This window comes from Solanum dulcamara, chromosome 1 (assembly GCF_947179165.1).
Source record: "Solanum dulcamara chromosome 1, daSolDulc1.2, whole genome shotgun sequence".
Lineage (NCBI taxonomy): Eukaryota > Viridiplantae > Streptophyta > Magnoliopsida > Solanales > Solanaceae > Solanum > Solanum dulcamara.
Window position 1 is genome coordinate 5,464,153 of NC_077237.1, and position 19,019 is coordinate 5,483,171.

Here is a 19,019-nt window from a genome sequence, read left to right on the forward strand (position 1 = left end):
TGTCCCCAGTCCCACTGAGAATATTGCCATGAAAAGGTATTTAAGGAGTAGGTGCGTTAGTGGGTCATAGCTACTTGTGATCGTCATTGGATGGTAGGGCATTCCCCAATATCCTATATATGTCCTTGTGGTCACAGAGAGAGAATTTTTATTACAGAAATTCATCATCATCTTTTATATATATAGAAAATATAATAAAAAGTTTGACATTATATGACAACGGATATAGAATTTTCATTATAGAAATTTATCATCTGCTATATATACGGAATATATATATATATATATATATATATATATATTGATTAGATGAATTTTCTTTCGTCCATTTACTCCACTCTGGTGTCCAAACAGTGCCAGAATTAGAATCTTTATTAGGGGATTCAAAATATAAAGAAGTACACACAATCTAGTCAAAGAATCAATGTCTACTATATATACATAAAAACTAATTTTAATTATGTATAAATCATATAATTTTCCTTTAAAAAGAATATGGATGAACCCCTTAGCCACCCCAAACTCACCCCAACCCTTTGACCAAGTTTACTGAGTCTGAATTTATTATTTATACTATTGACTAGTAAAAGGTATAATTAATATACAAAATTTAAACTTATAATATTGAGTTCGAATAAACTTATAAAGATTGAGGATTTAAATTTGTTATATGTTTGACTTTTAATTTTTTTTAAAATTATTAAATGTTATTGGACCTTTAGAATTTTGGGATACAAAGTTCGATATTCATTGAAATTTTAGTATTAGTAGTTACTTTCTCCGTCTTACATTACTTGTTCACTTTTCTTTTACACTTTTTAAGCCATCATAAATAAGAAGGGTGTTTTTATTAATTTACCCATTTAACTTTTTTAATACACTCTTATGTGCCTTATCCATAAGTATATAGGCGGAGAGATTATAAAAATGAAGAAAAAATGATGGCATAATTTCTTATACCTGCCGACTACTAGATTGTTAGGACCGAAATAATTAGGTGTCAGCAAAGCAAATCTTGAATGACCATGAGTAAGAAGACAAATGAGAAATATACCATAAGAGACACAAACGTTTAACGTGGTTCGGTCAACTGACCTACGTCTACAAGAGGAGATGAGTAATCCACTATAAATATGAGAGTACAAATAATCGAGAGAAATAACCTCACACAATTCACTCGGAATAAAAAGAGGTTCACACAAGTGCTAGCGTAACACTTGTGTCTCACCGTTTCTCCCCCTACACAAAACTCTCAAAGCCCCTAGGACTATATTGTGAATGCTCCCAAGTTAGAAGGAATAAACCTCTACTTATAGAGTTATAAATCTTTTCCTATAAAAAAAATGACTATTGAAATATGAAGTCATTGTTTTTCTTTTAGGAAGTTCCCGATAAGAGAACCTTGATTGTAAGAGGTTTAAGTTTAATTAAACACCTAATTTAATATAAGAGCAATTCATTAACTATCATATGCTAGAATGACACGTTCCTAACAGATTAGATAAAGATTGTTGCATGATCTAATTAATGCATATGGAAGTCACTAAAATTTGTAGTCAAATGAGAACAGATGTCTCAATGTGATTGATTGGCCGGCCCCACTATCCTTTGTTGGGTTTTTAATAATAGTACTATTTAAGTTAAATACTCGTAGATATCTTCTGACTTGACACAAAGTTTGAAATTTATAGTCTAAAACTTTTTTTGATAATTTATGTGGCTTTAAACCATTTTATTAAGAGTAAAATAAGAATTTTAAAGTTATATTCTTTCTAGTTAATTATAGAAATATGATATATTTTTTTGAAACAAATACGTAACTAATTGATACAAAATGAATAATTTTTAAACTATTTATAAATTTTAACTTGTAATAACGTGTTAATGACTTATCTTTGCTATTAATTATATTATCAGTAAATTTTTATCATTAATATTTACCAGTAATTATCTTAATATTTAAGTTATATACGCCATTAATATAAGAATCTTTTACTTGATCAGATCATCTATATATCTATTCTGGTAATGTAATTTGTCTGAAAATTTTAAAAATTATAAATCTCGCATTTCAAGATCTCGTACTTGTAACTTGATTATGTATTAACTTAAACTATAGTATATCTTTAAGCGACCTTGATTGTGTATTTATGCTTTTATAGTGTGTATAGAATTTAAATAATCCTTCAAGTCAAAAGTGGAAGCAAACTGTACTTGTGATAATGGGATGATTTTGCATGATAAGTTGATCTTGATAACAATATATACTACCATCACCAACACCACTATAATATTCCAAGTCAACACGTTCATATTTTCTGTCTTTCATTAAAATATTATTTACTCCGTACATTTTTTACATGTTCATATTTAATTTGTAATATTCTTAAGAAGTAATAAATAAAGGGGTAATGATTATAATTAACAAGAATAAGGGTAAAATAGTCTTTTAATTTTTTAAATTGGACAAGTAAAATTGGATAACTATTTTTAATAAATTGAACAAGTAAAGACAGCCGGAGAGGGAATATATATTTCTTAAGAAGCTACTAGAAAGCCATGCAAATTCTATAAATAGCGTTAACCACATTCCTCACTGCCATAATTAACATTTCATTTCATTTCTCCTAAAGCTAAGCACTACGTAAGATATTTCATATACGAAAAATTGCATAAAGATACTATCATATGGCTCATTCTAAGCTTATAGCAGCTGCATTGTTGATTTTACTCATTGTTGATCTTGCATTTTGTGCAAGATTAGGAAAGACGGTAAACGGTGGTGGTGGAGGAGGTGGAGGAAGAGGTGGTGGTGGTGGTGGAGGGTCATCGTTAGGCGTGTCAGGTTCAGGATATGGTTCGGGGTATGGTTCAGGGGAAGGTTCGGGATATGGTGGGGATGATGGAGTGTTTGGACGTGGCGGAGGAGGTGGTGGAGGAGGCGGTAGTGGAGGTGGTGGTGGTGGTGGAGGAAATTCGGGGAGGGGTAGTGGTTATGGTTCTGGATACGGGTCAGGATATGGATCAGGGTATGGGTCAGGTGAAGGAGTAGGTAAGGGTGGAGGTGGCGGAGGTGGTGGTGGTCGTGGTGGAGGTGGAGGTGGAGGTGGTAATGGAAATGATGGTTCAGGATATGGTTCGGGTTATGGAAGTGGAAGTGGCTCTGGGTATGGAAGTGGTGGTGGTGGAAGAGGAGGAGGAGGTGGCGGAGGTGGTGGTGGAGGAGGTGGTGGTGGAGGCGGCGGTGGTGGAAATGGCAATGGCTCAGGGTATGGTAGTGGCTCAGGGTATGGATCAGGATATGGTGGAGGGAATGGAGGTGATGAACCTTGAACTATTGGAATGGAGTTCATGTATACATAAATTTGATATATTTTGGTGTTTGTATTATTTATGATATGGAATAAATTGCATGGTTTAACCACCTTTATTTATGTGGTGGTAAACTTTGCTTTGTTTGTCTATGTAATCAAATTTTTATAATATATGCTATATTAATATGTTTACTTAATTCAATAACTTTCCAAGTTTTCCTCAAATGTACTTCGATTTTTGCCTTGTTAACTTAAGGGAAAATGGAAACTATGAGGGGTTGGTTCATAGGGACGTGCTTGACTCACAAAAATAGAAAGAAAAAAAATAAAAAAAATTGGGGCTGAGATAGGGAAAGGGAAATTGAGGAATGAAATTACAAGGCGGGAATCAAATTCTCATTAATAAAATAAAAACATAATCAACCACATAAATTACTAAAATTCTCCAAATCTCTACCACTTAAATATGAGTCCGCAGCTCGCCCAGAAGATAACAAATCCACCACTATAGATTTGTCAATTATTGAGTTTGGCAAAGGACATACCTGGCAATCTAGCCTACTAAGACTAAGATCATCAATACCGCAGCAGCTCTTTCATTCACTACTACGTGTATAGCCCAACTTCCACTACTTAAAAAGTATGAGTGAAAATGCATTCGTCCTTTACTATATTTCTGACATTAATACACTCAAGAGTGAAGTGGTGGAATGATAGCAGTACTTTCTATTCTCTAGAGTTTTTGAGTTCTTAATAAGACTTCGAAAAAAACATACCAACTCATATCTCTGGACATATTAATGTTACTTAACGAAAATTTCACTTATGCTTATTTGATCCAAAAATTTCTTTCAAAGAGAAATTATAACAAGTGACTTTTGTTGTATTTTTATAGTTTAAGATCATTTTGGCACCCAAAAACAGCTAAATCAATAGTTGAAGGATTTTTACAGCACTTTACCCAAATAATCAAATTCATAATCAAAACGATAGTGAAAATCAGCAAGCAAAATGCTTCTAACAAAACCTATTTGGCTATTTCCTCAAAGGTCGGAGATGAAGAACTCTTTAAGACAAATGAACTATGCATCACCAGCAAAACCATCCACTAATAAGTTATAGCACAAAGCCACAAAATAAAAATGTCGACTGCAACCTGAGAAACTACACATTACCTAAACATATTGAAGTATTCAAAGGCATAAAATACAAAAACTGCTCCAATTCGACTTCCAGCTTATGCCGTGGCAGATGCACGTATGATAACAATGACTATTCCCCTTCTACGAGACATAGGAAGGAATAAATATTTTGTATGTAATAGACCATAAGAAAACTTCAAAATTGTCAACTGAGTGCTAGCTATTGAAGAATTACAACTGTATAGAACGGTATATATTCAGTCAGTTTAATCAATCGCAAAAATCATCCCCACAAGCTTTGCTTCCAAATATTCCATAAATGTACTTAATTTTATGCTGCCCTCCCTCAGATGGAATGTTTTTCTCCAGCCGTGGATCAGCATTTCACATATTCATTCTCTAGAAATGTCAACACAGTTCCAAAATCACCATATGCATATGAAATTCCAGGAATTCATTAAGAAAACGTCAAAAGAAGAATAGTTAGAAATACAAGTCCATCCTATCACCTCTCAGAAACAGCAGCTACTTTACGAGATATCATTGACTCCGCTATGCGGATTGCTCTTTGTGATCCAGTTATAGTTACCTTCCTGCAAAAGGCCAAAAGCTTTATAAATGCAATCTCTATGTTTTTGTAGTTCATCCTGTCAAGTTAAACAACATTGACATGACGTTATACCTGTCAGAAGTACCGGACAAGAAATCACCCCTATCTGATATCTTTATTCTGGCACCACTAAGCTGCAACAAAAGCAGTGACTTAGTACATATACAAACCAGAGAGAATATTGCAACTTCTTCACACACCTGACTGATCTCTATTATGCTCCTCCCATTACGGCCAAGGACTAGTCCAACATGCTCATCCGCAACACCAATAGTCATGGAATTGTCCCAGACCTCCGGTGGTGCCACCTGAGTAAAGAAGAATAGAATCATGACAGAAGGAAAATAAAAAATAAAAGAGCACAGCATCTAGAGACAGGATAATACTGTACAGTCAACAGCTTCAAGACAAGCAGAAAGTAAAAGAATTGGTTGCTTGGGGTAAAAGAGGGTTGCCAGCAGAGTCTTACAAACATTAGGGACGCCAATATATTTTAATTTATTTTTACTTTTGGGATGAAGATAAAGTATTGTCCTTAGTAGGAAGAGAATGGACCTTGTTCTGCTGTCGGTTATTCGGATATCTTCCCCCAACTCTGTTTGCTGGTTCATAACCATAGTTCATCCCGACATATATAGCTGAGAAAATATGAGGTGGCAGAGTAAAATACAAAAATCAGATGAGAGTATGAGTCAGAATAAGGACAGAAAACAGAACATCTCAAATTTGAGATACTTCAATCCAGTAACTGCTTAAACTCAATATTCTGAAAGCAATAGCAGGGTTAATCCAATTCAAATTATATCACATCCAGTCAGCCTATATAATGCTCCATTATGTCAACCGCTACAATATTCCCGAAATAGTATTCTGGGAGTCTTGTTATCTGTATATGACATTACAAGAGAGACTGGATTATCAATATTTAGAAAGCAGTGCGGCCAAGACTGTTGTCCCCTTCATGCATTGATTCTCATATTTGCATATTTTAGACTGAGAACTCTAGGAAGCAATACTCAGCATTTGCACAAGCACAGACGAAAATTGAGACACGGGAGCAGGTCTTATCCATCCTGAGCTACTTCAGCTAAATCAGGTACTACAAATTAGTATTTTTGAATCATACCTGCATACTGGAATGGTGCATTCATGGACTGCATGTAATGAGGGTCTTCTGCTAACTTGAATAAAATCAATTCAATAGCCCCCATCTGCTCCTCTAGAGTACCGGTCACTGTAACTAACCTATCATGTAGTCCTGGGAAGTTGTAATCCTGAGGAGATATTTTTATGCCAGCCCGAGAATCTTCAATAAATGACCTGAACAAGAAAATTCCCTTCTATAATTAATTTTGGAGTACAATCCACAAATAGATTCCCATACTAAATTTATTGACTCACAATACCACCAAATATTTATTCTTTTTTCTATAACCGAGAAATCACCAAGGGCCAATGGCGCACGGTTCGAAACTAAGTGAATAATTGTATATAATCCTGGCATTTGGGACTAGAGACATAAATCTCCTTATGGTTATGGAATAGGGTGAAAATTAACTTTTCCTTCCAAATAAATAGCAAGCTAGTATCGCACTTAAAGCGGACTTTGGTTCTAAGCCCTTTTTCCCTCAAAAAAGCACCACCACTTTGGATCAAATAACCTCCTTCTTGATTTCATTCAATAAATGACGAAGACGGGAAAATTGCACAAGGAAGTATTCTAAAAGATGAAATAGAAATTAAGATCCATCATGTCACCCCTCTTTGTATTTCACTAGCTAGAAAGAACAATTGATCTTAGCCAAAAGTCCCAACGAGATACACTAGCTATGAAGAACAAGAAGAAGAAAAAGGTAGAAAAAGGAAATGGAGGAAGGCAAAAGATTTGGAAAACAAAAAGGATAAGAAATGAATATATAGAGTATTTCTTCTAAAAAATTATCTTAAAATGAGGTCACTGTCTATTGGTATCACAGTATACATGAGACCAATTTTTGGGTTGCATAGCGGGAGCTTAAGTGCACCGGGCTGCCCTTTTACTCGCTAAAATATTTTTGGGAATGGCAATGAACTGTTCTTTTGCATTTAGACTTCTTTCCTGCAAAAGGAAGAAGAAAAGGAACCAAATAAAACAGCCTTTGCAAACCAGATGATAGGTTGTTGAAACAGCAAAAATTATTATGACTACAATACTGCCAACGGTATCAATGAGTTTGAAAGTAATTTATCCTTGAAAAATAATATAAATCATCTCTTCTGCTTGTTGGATAAAAAAGGTAGAAAGCAAATATACTTGGATCATCCTTTAAATCCATTTCAGAAGGAGTTGAAAGAGCTTATATGGATGAACTACATAATTCCTCAAATTTGACAGCCCTCCTTTATTTTTCTTTGAAATGGTTAACAGCCCTCCTTTTTTCACTTTTTAAACTTTCCTCTTTTCTTAGTCTACCACCTTTCAAGTTCCAACCCAGCCAAATAGTACTGATACATAGGATTTGCTCCCACAAGAAGAATACCAAAGTATAATAGCTCAACATCATTTCAACGATTAATGGAGAACAGAGTATTTGCCACACATAGAGATGTAAATTCAGTTGCAATCTTGATAGTTTCACAAGTCATTGTCAAGCAAATAACCATGTGGAAGAGTAGAATAATTCTGACTATAAAGCATTTCTTTGATTCTCATACAGAACAATTTATTTATTTTTTAAATTGGTGTCATACTGAACAATTATTTCAGTTTAATTCTGACAACAATAAAAAAAACAATCATTTCAGTCAAATTGAATTTGTAGTAATCAACAAGAGCATTCTCAACACTACGGGGTCAATTGGTAGGGTGTATAAGAATAATATTGAATAGGTAAGAAAAAAGTTATGCTAGTATTAGTCTTTTTTATTGACTATTTGGTTTGTTGTATTAAATGAATAGGATGTATTATAATAGGAATAGTAGTGAATAGGGTGTATTAAAATAGGAATATTACACCGTATTGTTAATGATGCTTTACTATGTAAAAAAATAGTATTGAATACAGTGCGTAATATTGGTTGAAAACACTACCAAACGAGAGATTAAATGATACCAAAGTTGATACATGTATTATTTTCTCTAATACCCCTACATGTATATAGAATGAAACCCCCCACCTTTCTCTTAATATAAGAAGAGAATCAACTATAACATAGCCTTCAGAACCTAAGCATGGTCAGAACCCTACAATCCTCAACTTCATTGAATTGTTTAGGACGATTAATAGAAAGGGAACCTGGTAAAATATGGGCAGACAACTTATAACATCACTTCCCCGTGTTACACATTGAGGACAACTTTGGTCATGGAAGAGGTAATCAAGACGTTAACCTAGAGAGCCGTGCATCAGTTATAAAGAAAATAAGCTAAAACATTCACGTTGGACAAGGAACTTAGTCAAATCAACAAGATGCATTGAACCAAAGTTTCTAATGGCGTACATATATTCAGTTGAAAGGGATTACAAACTGGTATCCAGAGGTTGCATGAACAGCACACTTGATCATTCTATCGACCAAAAACTCAAGAGACAAAATCGTGAACATTTAACTTGTCAAAATGAAGTCAAACGAATCATTCCATCACAAGGCTATACCATTTCAACATACATCTGCCATAACTTTATAACCAAGGGAAGAAAGAATATTCAGATTCATTACGCCAGATAAGCAAGTCAATGTTACGATACTCAAATTGCAGGTCATTTGCTTGGTTGATTGTCTGATATGTTAGAATGAGTGGAACTTGCAAGGGTATTGTAGGGAAAGAAACATATACTTTATGCTTGAACAACATAAGGTGAGTAGAATTCATACTTTATTGTGGCTCCTCCTTTCCCAATTATTCCACCACAAGAGCTGTTGGGCACAACTAGTCTAAACTTTGAGCGTGGATCCACTTCGCCACCATCTTCAGCATAAAACTGATTTGGAAGAAGATAGTACTTCAATCTAAATATCAAGAGAAGTATACGAAACAGGATTTGGATTTGAGATTACCTCATCCAGTAATTTACCAAGAATAAGATCGACTGCCTTGAGTATGTCATCAAGAAACCCAGATACCATTACAATTCTATCTGGTGTTCCAGGGAAAACTTCATAGTTGCGTGACAACTTAATTCTAGCCCCAGAACGAGACTGAAACTCGGTGATCGTTGAACCACCTTTTCCAATAATTGAACCAGCTTCAGCATTTGACAGAAGGAATTTGACATAAGTTGCCTTCTCCTCATGGTCTGGGAATAAGACAAACATAAAAAGGAGGAACATCAGACTTATGCTGAGCATCTCAGCAAAAACACCTTAAAAAGTGATATTCTGAGTTAATGCTTTTCCACAATAATTGCAAAACAAAATGAACAAACTTCATGAACAAAAATATTTATTCTATCCATAATGACCCATCTTATCATACTGAGTAGCCTTGCTGGCTAACCCTCTAATAATGAAAACAAAATTGGGAGAGTCATTTCTCAACTACCATATGCAGCAGAAGAGATATATTCCTAATGCAGAGTAACAAAACCTCTTGATACATGATTTTTTATTACAACCAATCAATGATGCCAGTGATTAAGTAAACCAGTAACATCAACATAGTGTATATGCACATTAGTATTTACAGAGTTATAGAACAAGAAAGAAACAGCATTCAACAAAAGTCATTTTAATTGGTAAAGCTTCAGTTTGACAAAGACATTTCTTTTTGCTCCATATGGATAAGAATGGAAATGCTGAAGAAAAATTTGCACCCATTGAATTTCTGATGTGGTCCCTCAAATGTTTTAAGAATTGGTGCTGCTTTCAGGGTGAAATACTCCCACATACATAAAAAAAATTGCTCCAGACTTCCATATAATGTTCAATTTTTTTTATGAAGTGCTCCAGACTTCCATATAATGTTTTAGAGAGGCTAATTAGGAGTAGAAAACTCATAAACTGATATAGATCAAATTTTTGAACCTTCTATACACGGACTTTCTTGGTTCCTATTGATATACAGCATTCGTCTTTAAAAACAGGAGAGCAAAGATGTTTCATCAAAGCACATTTTTCGCACGTAAAGGAAGCGTTTACCCTTTTGTGCAGGTAAATAGTTGGCAATGGTTGAATAATAAGGCTCGGGTGCCTCTGGTACAGAATTGGATGTGAAACACGCCTTTGAGTGATTAAACACCTTCTCTATTAGAATGTCTAGAGGAAAAAACTTCACCTCAACCCATAATGTCACGTGACTGAGAGACAGCAACAAAGAGTTTGAATTCACAATTAAGAGGTAAGATCATCAAAAGAACAGCAGCTCAACTTTAAAAGTACAAAGGCTTCAATGAATGAATGAAACTCTGTGAGATAAAATGAGTAGTGGCTAGGATAGAATTATTACAGAAAGAATGTTAAAATAATATTGTGAAAGTTGAAGCATTATGTGTGTGTGTGAGAGAGAGTGTGGCTAATGTCCTTACAGAAAATTTACATGAGGGCCATGAGGCTATGGATAAGATCAAGGATTATATGGAAACTACTAAGAGTGTATTTGGATTTGCTTCAACTTGTGACTTTTTAGCTTATTTTTGTACTTTTTTGGCCTAAAAGTAAGTTTTATAAGCATTTTTTGCCTTTCCCAAACAGCTCCAAAAATAAAAAAAGAGCTTAAAAGCCAAAAGCTACTTAAAATAAGCCAATCCAAACACTCTAAATCCATAGGCACCTAGAAATGCCTACACAGTAACTACCACAACTAAGTTAAGTATGTATCATATCGAGGCATCAACAAGCACACACACAGAAATGATAGCAAGCCACAACATCTGTTTGTGATCTCAGATTTACTCCACAATAGAAAATACAGAAGTTTCATATTCACCTCTCAAACAGCAAATTTCTTCTATTTCCAATTTCCTGTCTGCCATCATTGGGGTTATAAAACGAAAATAGTATACCTATAGAAATATCAGCTCAACACCTGCTCACACTAGAAAATTCACATTGTTCGAATTTTCAAACAGAAAAGGATCAAATATTCTCTGACAGGATTCTAAAACCACATTATCAGAAAACTCAAAAAACTTAGGATGTTGTAAGCGCAGATTTAGTCCACAATAGCAAATACAGAAGTTTCATTTTGAATGATTCACCTAATAAACAGCAAATTTCTTCTATTTACATTTTCATATGAATATATACAAATGCATTTGCCATCATCAAACCAAACAGCTTATTATTAACTCGCAAAGAGTCCACAAAACCACCAAATGACCACCATCCTTAGGGTTTAAAACGACAGTACGATACCTCTAAAATCTCAGCTCAAAAGTCTGCTCGCATTAGAAATTTAACATTGTTTGAATTCTGAAATGAAAACGGATCAAATATTTTCAGACGGGATTCTAAAACCACATTATCAGAAAACTCAAAAAACTTAGGATGCTGTAAGCTAAGATTTAGTCCACAATAGCAACAACAGAGGTTTCATTTTGAATGATTCACCTCACAAACACCAAATCTCTTCTATTACCAGTTTTCTATAAATTTACATAAACAAATCTGCCGTCATTAAACCAAACACCTTATTATTAACTCACCAAAAATCATCAAATGTCCTTCATCTTAGGGTTTAAAACGTGAAATATCAGCTCAAAAACCTGCTCGCATTAGAAATTTCACATTGTTCTAATTTCGAAACGGAACAAACCTTCTTCGGTCCAATACAGCATTACCAGAAATCTCATTTAAAAGCAAAAAAAAAAAAATACATCAGATCCTGAGGTAGTTATCTTCACACTACAACAATACATGGAAAATTAATCAAAGAGAGTGAGATGTATATAAAACCTTGAGGAGGATGAGGTGGAGAATATTTCTCCAGCTGACTCTCAGTAGATGAATTGTAGTTCGATTCAACTCCTCCTTCCATTGTCATTTTCGGTGCGTATTAATCAGTGTTTTTAGGAGCGAATAGAAATGTGTAGAGAGAAATCGAAAACGAGTCAAATCAATTGCATCTGCAGAGAGAGAGAGAGATCATGAGGTTAACTAGTAGATTTTAGTCATACTTTATATATGTATAAAAATTTGATTGTGTTATCATTATGAATTAATTTAAAATTATAATGAAAATTCACACATTTCAACTTCATGAGATAACATGTAATGTTTCGTTATCAATATGGATAGTATGGAAATAGAGTAATATATAAATCGATATTGTAAATATAATTACACAATTAATTTATATAAATTAAATCCTAGAAAATAATTACAATAGTTCCTTGTCTTTTGTGGAATATCTTTATGATTTCTAATATTATGTTTAATTATTACTAATAACTTTCATGGTTTATTTGGACTGCATTATGGGAAGTAGATAATTGTGGGGTCATTGTTGTTCTATGAAAAAATATAAGTTTAAAATGAATATCCAAACTTTGAAAAGCTTAATTTTGGAATGTAAAAGTGTAGCTTTTCTTTAATCGCTATCTATTTAAAATTAAGAAAAATTATTTAAATACACAAATACTTTTATCATATTTATTAATTCTCTCTGTAGTTAGAATGAATTATATATTGTCAAACTAATTAATAATTTCATACCAAATTTCAAATCAGATACACCTAAATATATGTATTCACTCTAAAATACAAACATATAGGGAAAAAGGCGAGTGAGAGAGGGAGCGAGAGAGGAGGGAGGAGAGAGACGAGGTGTATCTCATATACATATAAATCACACTAGATAAATGTATATCAGATACATTCTGAAATACAAATACACAGGGAGAGAGGAGAGGGGAGAGAGAGATAGGAGAGAGGCGAGCGAGAGAGTCAGTGTATCTCAAATACATGTGAATACACTTGGATACAGTCTATCTGAAATAAATTATACCTAATTTGACCCCATGTATCCTAGATGCATGAATTTTGACACATCAAATACATGTATCTGGAACTAAAATCTTGCACGAATGATAATTTAAAAACTCACGAAAAGACATGTAATTAAGCCTTAAATTAATGAATTTTTTATTATTAACCATGGTGTAAAATGGATATGTCACATAGTACCTCCTTTATTTCCTTTTTAAAAAAAAATCTCGAGTTGTTTTATATGTTACGTATTATTGATTTTTTAATTATCTTATTTTTTATTTCTTATCTAATATTTTTATTAAATTTTGATTAAATTTAAATTTGTGCATCCTTATTTATTTTTTGAAGCGATACTCCAAATAAAAAATGCCATTTACAGGAACTTGAATCATAAACCTTTAATTAAGGGCTAGATTTTTTAGTTTTTACAAAGGGAAAAGGTAGTCAAAGAGATAAAATGGATGATCATTGGTTTAGGATTACTATTTGTTTTTGTGATTGAAAATTTGAAACATTGACAACTTAATTCTCATTATTACTTATTTGATTATAACGAGGCATTTAATTTGAGCAAATTTTTATTTGATTTTCACGAATTTGATATTTGTTTTTACGTCCGACTGATTTAAAATTTACATGAAAAAAATTAATTTAAAAAATAAATCATCTTTTTATATCAAAAATATTTTTATTGGCTAAGCTCAAATTTAAGACCCATGTTGAAAAAAAAATTAAAATAATATTGAGTACTTATCAATTATCATCCCACCTCAAGTTTGAGGTAGAATTAAGATAGTACCTGTGCTAAAGTTGAAAAATAATTGATGTCCAATTTTCAGCATAGTTAGGCACTACCAAACTAGTTGAGGCAAAATATTCAAAATGTACAACTTTTTACCAAAACAATAGAGACTCCATATTTAAATTTTTACAACTTTTATTTATTTTTTTTGGTATAATACAGGTGCAGTCTATTATTGGTAAAAACTTGTTTGTTGCTTTCTTTCTTTTTAAATTTTATGTAGGTTCCTTTCAATAGCAATGATAAACTAGAATAAATTGTAACTAACCTATTATAATCAAATCTCTCTATAGTGATAATATTTGTCTAAAAATTTATTATAGTGAGATGTTATTACATGTATAATGACATTTGACGTTTCGACCTTATTTATAATTGTCATAGATGAAAATATTCAACCAAAATAAATGTATTTTTTATGTTATAAATGAAATAAAATACTTATTAAATTTGAAATCTCAATTAATTTTCATATTTCATTAATTAATAATTGAAAAGACTAATATATTACTAATAAATTCATAAATAATTATATCATGCCGATAAAAAATTAAAATCAAAGGAGCATGTGCATTTAAAATTTAAATATGTCAAGTTTGAGGTAAGAATTATATAATTGTAGGTTGTTTCATAAATTCTAGTCTCGTAATGACGTATATTAGTCTATTTATATTTTGAAATTCCCCATTAAACACTTATGTAATTCTCCATGTTAAGATTACAGATATTAATCCATAAATTAAATTACTAACCAATTTAATTCAATGATTAATTTCCTTTAGAGCAATACTTAACTTATTTCATGCGACATATTCATAAATTTACCGGCCGGGTTTGCACATAAAATTTTATAAGCTTCTCATAAAAATGTGTATCATTAATCTCTATATCGAGATATGAATTTCATCAACTAACTAATTATTTCACCAATATATATATTATTATCATACAATCTATTAGGCATATTGACCCATCTAAAAATCTTACATTTTAATAAATCAAAATGATAATTAATATATACAGATCATAATCGTTATATCAGGATTGAGAATATAAGTATATTTAATAGTTTAGAGAATATATTTTTATCAGTCAGTCTAAAACATCTATCTCTACTCGATCCCATTTAATACATACAAAATGCACTAGCACGAGAAGTTAGAACGACATCATTCTCATAATCAAGATAAATTACATTTAATCTTGTGCTATAATCTTTCTGATGGTTTGTCCAAATTTCTATCTACGATTGTGAATTATAACTTTTAACTTATAAAAACTGGTGATTTAATCTTCTGGATATAAGCTCAAATTTTATACACCAAATCATCTACTATATAAGTTGAGGATACATATATGACAAAATTATCTATTTGATGTAACACTTTATTGAACTGAATAAATAAATAAATAATTGTTCAATAAATAATAATATATCTAAATGCATGATTAATAGTATATCCAAATAGTTATAACGAATATCGATATAGGTAGAATATTGTCATAAAAAATTAAAATATAACATGAAAAATCGATTATAGAGAAAATCATGACCTTATAATAAAATATCTTTGTAACGAGAGGCCGTGATAGAAAGATTTGATTGTATAACAAATTCTTTCACGGACAAAGTAAAAAGTTTACAGCAGTTTTTTTTTTTAAAAAAAATGTAGTATAATTTTCAATTAATATTAGGAAAAGTCATATCCCAAACTTTGAAAAAGCCAAATTGCCATAATATTTCTGTTATTAGCAAAATTTCAATCAACATAATTAGAACTGCTGGAGTTTTCATGTTTATGCGAAAAATTTAATTTTAAAAATTCAAATTATATGTTTAAACAAAACTTCAATTTCAAATCAATTTGATTTCAAATCATAATTTTGACAAGCGGACTTGATTGGTGAAGATATAATATGTAGATCTGTTATCTGTGTGTAATTTTGACTTGCTAGAAGAAAGTGAGAATATGACAAGAGACTTGCGATTATTTTCAGATTATAGAACGATCAAATTAAAAAATTGAGGACAAATATCCTTCGGGGGAGGGGGATGTAAGGACCTATAGATTTATATCCTATAATATGATCGAACCTAGTAATAATGTGGTTAAGGTGCGATATACCGATCAGATGATTTTTTGAAGACGATCTCAATGCACTATTAAAAATCAAATCATCCGGTTCAATACAAACGAACTCCACGTGCTCGACCCTTACACTCAATCTCATGTCAATGCATGCGCATAATATAATATCAATAGATCTTGGGGATGATGATGTATCTCATTTCAATCAAATACAAGGTATGACATATGTTTATCTAGATTATCACAAATATACAGGTTCAATAAAAAAAAACAAGAACACACAAAAGATAACCAAGTCAATAGATATCATAAGAAAAACCCTAGCCGTCACCTATCTTCTCTCTCAGCAGAGGTGATCCAACAAAATAGCCACTGGCCGGAATGGCCGAACCAACCGGGGGACGACCTCCTCCGGTAACCCATAACACAACCAACAATTTAAACACACAACCCACAATACTACTTACAACCTCAAAGACTAATATTCAGAATCAAACATATGCCAATCTCTTCAAACCCACAAGTTTGGATACAAATACTGTCAAAATCCCAGCAAAACAAATTTCATACAGCAATGGGGAGCCTTTTATTGCCTGGAAATCAAATGAGATACAACAAATGATTGAAAAGGAGAAACTACAATATGCAGTGGTAGGTAAGTTTTCATACGACAACATTGATATTAAAGAACTAATGAGAGTAATTCCAATACAGTGTGGAATTAAAGGAGTACCAATCATAGGAGTACTTGATGAAAGACATATTCTGATTCGTCTAAACTTTCTAGAAGACTATGTTAAAATGATGTCTACCCCTGTCTACTATCTAAAAGTACATGATAGATATTGCCAAATGAGATCTTTCATATGGAATCCATGGTTCAATCCAAAGGAAGAGACCTCATGTGTAGTAGCGTGGATAAGCTTTCCTAAACTGACTCCAAATTTCTTTGTTAAAGAGGCTGTTTTTTCTATTGCAACAGCAGTTGGAAAACCGCTAACAGTAGATCTGGCCACAGCAAACAAGACAAGGCCAAGCTGCGCAAAAATCAAAGTGGAGGTCGATTTATTATCAACTTTACCAAAAAGGATAAATATTGCTGAAGAGGATGAATCGGGGATAATAAACTCAAAATGGGTAAGGATAAATTATGATTACTTACCAAGATATTGCAAACACTGCAGACTTCAAGGTCATGAGGAAAAGGAATGTCGAATTCTCCATCCTGAATTGGCTAAACATTTTAGAGAAGATTTCCGAAAAGAATATACAGAAGATATTGCCACAGAAACCCAAAATAAAGAAGCCAACCAAGGGAGAAGGGGATGGTACAATACTGATAAACAAGAATGGATGCAAAGAAGGAGCAAATATAAAAAGGATAAATCAGGGATTATAATTGGAGAAGTGACCCCAGTACCAAAGAACAAGGAGGGAGTCATGGCAAATACCAATACTTTTGCAGTACTAGAAGAAATCTCAGAAAATCATGATAAAACAAATAAAGAACCTATGCCACAAGAAGATACTAGAACATGGATTGAGAAGAGCTTCTATACTAATAAAAGGAAAACAAAAGACACAGACAATAACACAACTGGTACAGCACAACCACAAGGAGACAGCAGCATAGCCGAAGATGAGAACCACAACAGCAATATAAGAACTAGAATGGAAGGCATCTTACCTGAGGAACCTCACATACACACACCATGCAGTAAGCTCCAATCAAAATCCGTAACATCAAATTTTCAAGAACAGGAGGATATCAAGAAGAACAAGAGCACAAACCATTTCAGCATAAACAGCAGCAAGACAACATCCACAAGCAGAGGGGGACAAACAGAATCTGAAGCACAAGATAACATAGTGAAATTTCAGACTCCAGATTTAAATCAAATAGGTCAAGGAAGGGAAAATAATAGCCATAGCAAAGACTTGATTTCACAAGAGAATCAAACCTGGTGGGAAGTAGAGAGACAGATAGAATATCAGCAACAAGGAAATAATAATACAAACAACATGGAAAATAAGGAGAGAAATCAAGAAAATAAAGAAAGAACAGAACAAGAGAAGGAAAATCAAGAGCTCAATATGGTGCAACAGGAATATGGCATATCAATAATATCGAAATTGAATATGGAAAGGGGAAACATAGACCTTGATGAACACACCTTAGAGCATAATTTTGAAGCAGCCGTTAGAGCAGGAGACATCTCTCCAAAGCATCTACAAAAAGGAGGAGGAAAAGAAAAAAGAAAGATATCAAGAGATACAAGTGTTCCACCTGGGAGTGGAGTCCATACTAGAAGGCAGATTAATAAACTCAATAAACCATGATGAATGCTCTTATATGGAATATTAGGTCAGTCAATACCAAAGAAGCTTTTACAAGGTTGATAAAAATGAATCAAAGACACCAGTTTGGATTTATAGGTTTAATGGAGCCTTTTCAAGATTCAAACAAGATAGAGGAATATAAGAGAAGACTGGGTATGGAACATGCCATGGCTAACATATCTGGTAAGATTTGGGTTTTTGTGGAAGATATTTTTGATTATCATATAATAATGAATCATCAACAACATTTAACCATAAATTTAAAGATTAGAGGAAGTCAAGAGGAGATGCTAGTAACAATAGTTTATGCAAAGTGTACTCAAAATGAAAGATTGGATTTATGGGACTCATTGGAGGATTTATCTACCTCAGTTAATATTTCATGGATGATTGGGGGGTGACTTTAATGCAATAACTTCAGAAGAGGAGAAATATGGGGGCCTTCCAGTAACCATCAATGAAATTATGGATTTCAGGGTCTGCATTCAAAACTGTGGAATGTCAGATTTAGGGTTTAGAGGCAGCAAATTTACTTGGTGGAATGGCCAAAATGGTGAGGATTGCATTTTCAAAAGATTGGATAGATGTTTGGGTAATCAACTGTTATAAACAAAATACTCTAGTGTTGATATCAAACATCTGATTAGGAGTGGTTCAGATCATGCTCCTATGTTAATCTCTTACATAGGAGACAATAAAAGCATCAAAAAACCTTTTAAGTTCTTGAATTTTTGGGTAAAACAGGAAGGTTTTATGGAGATAGTTAGACAAAATTGGACAACTGAATTTATGGCAAATCCTTTCATACTTTTT

General features: G+C 32.8%; 2 protein-coding genes and 1 long non-coding RNA gene across 5 annotated transcripts; 1 reads left to right on the forward strand and 2 right to left on the reverse strand.

The window, feature by feature from the left end:
- The first annotated feature begins 2,688 nt into the window (after window positions 1-2,688).
- LOC129885291 (putative glycine-rich cell wall structural protein 1) lies at window positions 2,689-3,333 on the forward strand. The gene is made up of 2 exons (XM_055959517.1): window positions 2,689-3,202; window positions 3,287-3,333. The coding sequence occupies exons 1-2, from the start codon at window positions 2,689-2,691 to the stop codon at window positions 3,331-3,333; spliced, it is 561 nt and encodes a 186-aa protein (XP_055815492.1).
- A 1,031-nt stretch (window positions 3,334-4,364) lies between these two features.
- LOC129899400 (protein BTR1-like) lies at window positions 4,365-12,143 on the reverse strand. 3 transcript variants are annotated; one of them, XM_055974366.1, is made up of 10 exons: window positions 11,940-12,003; window positions 10,972-11,079; window positions 9,105-9,343; window positions 8,922-9,028; window positions 6,193-6,386; window positions 5,622-5,704; window positions 5,267-5,374; window positions 5,139-5,200; window positions 4,966-5,049; window positions 4,365-4,855 (listed from the first exon to the last, which is right to left on the reverse strand). In XM_055974366.1, the coding sequence occupies exons 2-10, from the start codon at window positions 11,018-11,020 to the stop codon at window positions 4,849-4,851; spliced, it is 933 nt and encodes a 310-aa protein (XP_055830341.1). In that variant the 5' UTR covers window positions 11,021-11,079; window positions 11,940-12,003; the 3' UTR covers window positions 4,365-4,848. The 3 variants fall into 3 exon arrangements, with proteins under 3 accessions (XP_055830341.1, XP_055830333.1, XP_055830349.1); XM_055974358.1 differs by lacking the exon at window positions 10,972-11,079 and having other exon boundaries at window positions 11,940-12,143; XM_055974374.1 differs by lacking the exons at window positions 10,972-11,079; window positions 11,940-12,003 and adding an exon at window positions 11,690-11,800.
- A 4,669-nt stretch (window positions 12,144-16,812) lies between these two features.
- Window positions 16,813-17,629, reverse strand: LOC129886352 (uncharacterized). Its single transcript, XR_008766201.1, has 3 exons — window positions 17,554-17,629; window positions 17,029-17,091; window positions 16,813-16,903 (listed from the first exon to the last, which is right to left on the reverse strand). It is a non-coding gene; the product is annotated as an uncharacterized LOC129886352 (long non-coding RNA).
- Between the last annotated feature and the right edge of the window lie 1,390 nt (window positions 17,630-19,019).